Raw genomic sequence first — 3429 nt, 5'->3', positions numbered from 1 at the left:
GAATGAAAAAATAAAAAATCAACACAAGGAAATAAAATATAAGATAATAGAAAATAAAAATGAGGTGGATGGGAAAATCTTAATTACACACATTATATTATCATACCAAAAGAATTTTAAATTTTAATTTCTAAAAAATTTTCTCTTTTTATTGTTTTTCTCCTTTTAATGGTCAGAGATGTTCTCCATTCAACAAAAGATTATTTTTCAGTGGTTTATTCCATGAATAGATTTATAAATTGAGTCTAAATAAGTCGATTTCAAAAAATTGACGGTGACAAAAATTTACTATTATTTTTAATTTGAAAAATGCTTGTGGTTTCATAATTTTAGAGATAATTTTAAGAAGTAAAGACATAATTAAATATTGAATATTTTTAAGTTGGTATTATAAAAAACTCTTGTAATAGGTTAAAAGAAAAGAACACATGCAAAACATTGAAAAAAAAAATTTAAATGAATCATAAATTATTTTTGAGTTGGGAATATTATATAGAGTGATGATCTTAATTCATTCCAACATAATTTATTACTAGTTCTAAATGTTGTTATAGTTTAATTATTAAAACAAAATAATTAAAGAATTATCCAAAATTATTATTTAACCTAATAAATGTCTTAACATAGTTTGATCTCTTCCAAAGTGTACATTTTTGTAAGACTAGGACAAAGTCATATAATTTGACTTAACAAAACCTGCAGGTTTAATGCTTGTCCATATCATCTTTCCGGCGCTTATAATTAATGGATTCCACCAAGAGCAACTAACATTTAAACCTTTTGCTTTTCATCGATGCCCAAAATACAAGATCCATGCATCAATATGTGTATATAATGACATTTGCTAAATAGCATTATGGAGACACACACACACACTATTGACCAATGAAGTAAGACTTTTCAAAGGTATGACTAAAAGGGTATACCAGAACAAGTCAAAGTCAAACCACCACCAATATCCAAAGCAAAACAAAACAAAAAGTCAGACCACAGTAATACACAGTACATACACGCTTTCTACGTAGATAGCCGCATGTCGGAACTGAATTTTTCACACTCTATAAATGCAAAGCTTCACCTTTCGTTTATTCACAATCCATAAACACTTTCCTCTCTTTCTTTCTCTCTTTAACCCTAAAACATGGCATCCTCTACCAGAAACAATCTTACAATAATTCTTTTAGCCGGAATTCTCGCCGGAGTTGCAGTGGCTCAAAACTGCGGCTGCCCTTCTGATCAGTGTTGTAGCCGATGGGGTTTTTGTGGGACAACTGAAGAATATTGTGGGACTGGTTGCCAAGAAGGCCCTTGTTTTTCTCCTCCTCCTACAAATGATGTTGCAGTGCCCGAAATTGTAACGCCTGAATTTTTCAATGGAATAATTGATCAAGCTGAAGATAGTTGTGTTGGGAAAAGATTTTATTCACGAGAGGTTTTTCTTGAGGCTTTGGATTCGTATCCTCGGTTTGGTAGAGTTGGTTCTGCTGAGGATTCTAGGCGTGAGATTGCAGCTTTCTTTGCCCATGTTACACATGAGACTGGACGTAAGTTTTTCCTCTCTATCAGTTCAACATGTATATAATAATATTAGACGAAAGCAGCGAATTTTACTTGCAAGTCACGAATTTAAAAGCTAGAAACTATTTCAACGGGATTTTACCTAATTATTATTATTTTTTTCCGGGCATAAAAACACTGCTTACATTAAATATACATGAAAGGGGATCTCGTAGTTCTTGCATGTGAATATACTTTATTAGGTGATCCATTTTATTTCTTAACGCGGCCGAGCCTAACCTATGCGCAAGAGATAGTTATTTATACATTGATAAGGTATGTATGAATTCTCGAGAAAAGAGGAGCAGATTGAGTAAATAGAAAGTTGAATCTATATTAATTAGATCTCACCTAAATCGTTCCATCTATTCTCCCGAGGAGAAATTTGGTTTCACATCCTGCTTTGAACAGAAGAAGTATGTTATGCTAATGTATCTCTTAGGGTCAGTGATTTAGTCCCATCTATTCTCCTGAAGAGAAGTTTGATTTCAAATCCTGCTTTGATCAGGAAAAAGTATATTATGCTAATGTGCCTCTCAGGGTCAAACACTAATGACCACATTGAACTATGCATGTGGCTGAGAAACCTTACAAGCCACGTACAAAGACACAATTATATATATATATATAAATATTGGGACATTACTTTTTTTATATTACTAAAATGTTTTTCTTGCATGTTGCAGACTTTTGCCACATAGAAGAGATAAATGGTGCAACAAGGGACTACTGTGACGAAGACAACACACAGTATCCATGCAATCCTGAAAAAGGTTACTATGGCCGCGGACCCATTCAACTATCTTGGAACTTCAACTATGGACCGGCCGGAGAAAGCATCGGGTTCGACGGATTAAACTCACCTGAAACCGTGGCCAACGATCCAGTTATTTCATTTAAAACAGCACTTTGGTATTGGATGAACAATGTCCAACCTGTGATAGGACAAGGTTTTGGAGCTACTATTCGAGCCATTAATGGTGCTCTTGAATGTGATGGTGGAAACTCTGCTACTGTTCAAGCTCGGGTTGGGTATTATACTGATTATTGTGACCAACTTGGTGTTGCTCCTGGAGATAATTTGACCTGTTAGGACATAAAATATAGCACAGACATACATATATATTCTGCTTTTTTCTTTTTCCTATTTGGATTTTCTTTTAAATTTTTGTACTTTCTAATAAGAATAAAAGTTTATGTAATCAGCACAAAAAAAAAATTTTTCCTTTTTTGTCAAATTTGAAAGCCAAAACAAATGTAGTAGTAATTATAGTAATTTTTTAATCTTAATTTAGATATATTTTCAACCATTTGATCTGAGTTTTTTTGCTGGGCTGTGCTGCGATGAATATTGTTGCCCTATTCTTCTACAGAAAGAAGAATTCGAGAGTTTAAGTTGCAAATTTCATTTCATTTTCAATTTGCCTCAATGAAGAAGAGGAGGTGATTCTGCCAAAAGCGGTTCAAGTGGTTCCTAAACTGTTTCTTGCATCTTGTAAATGAAAAAGAAAAATATAAAATAAATTTTCTTATATTTTTAGAAAAAATATACTAAAAAAGAAAAGAAATTGTTAAAACTTAGGTTAAGTTGAACATAATTGAATTACAAGTTTTATCCTAATTTGGCAAAAAACTTAATATTGATCATTCTCTAAAAATCAAAAGGTTAAATTTAGCCTTTGTCCAAAAGAAAATAAGAAGAGGAACACATCTACCATGAATAGCCAATATTTGAATTGAAGGTTCTGAAATTTAGGGTATTAAAAAGTAAATTTGGGTTTTAGTTGGCCTCAAGGCTGGGCCGTTGAGGGGCCAGGCCCGGAGCTCCCCCCATAAACTTTATTTATTTTATCTTTATTTACTTGGTGGATA

The 3429-nt window shown here is 32.8% G+C and overlaps 1 protein-coding gene across 1 annotated transcript; it reads left to right on the top strand.

The window, feature by feature from the left end:
* The first annotated feature begins 1081 nt into the window (after positions 1-1081).
* On the top strand, positions 1082-2795 carry LOC105628293 (endochitinase EP3). Its single transcript, XM_012209691.3, has 2 exons — positions 1082-1544; positions 2244-2795. Exons 1-2 carry the CDS (start codon positions 1142-1144, stop codon positions 2648-2650), a joined length of 810 nt encoding a protein of 269 aa, XP_012065081.1. The 5' UTR covers positions 1082-1141; the 3' UTR covers positions 2651-2795.
* The last annotated feature ends 634 nt before the right edge of the window (positions 2796-3429 follow it).

This window comes from Jatropha curcas, chromosome 1, assembly GCF_041381405.1.
Source record: "Jatropha curcas cultivar XTBG-Jc1 chromosome 1, XTBG_Jcur_1.0, whole genome shotgun sequence".
Lineage (NCBI taxonomy): Eukaryota > Viridiplantae > Streptophyta > Magnoliopsida > Malpighiales > Euphorbiaceae > Jatropha > Jatropha curcas.
This window is presented reverse-complemented; position numbering and strand designations above follow the sequence as displayed.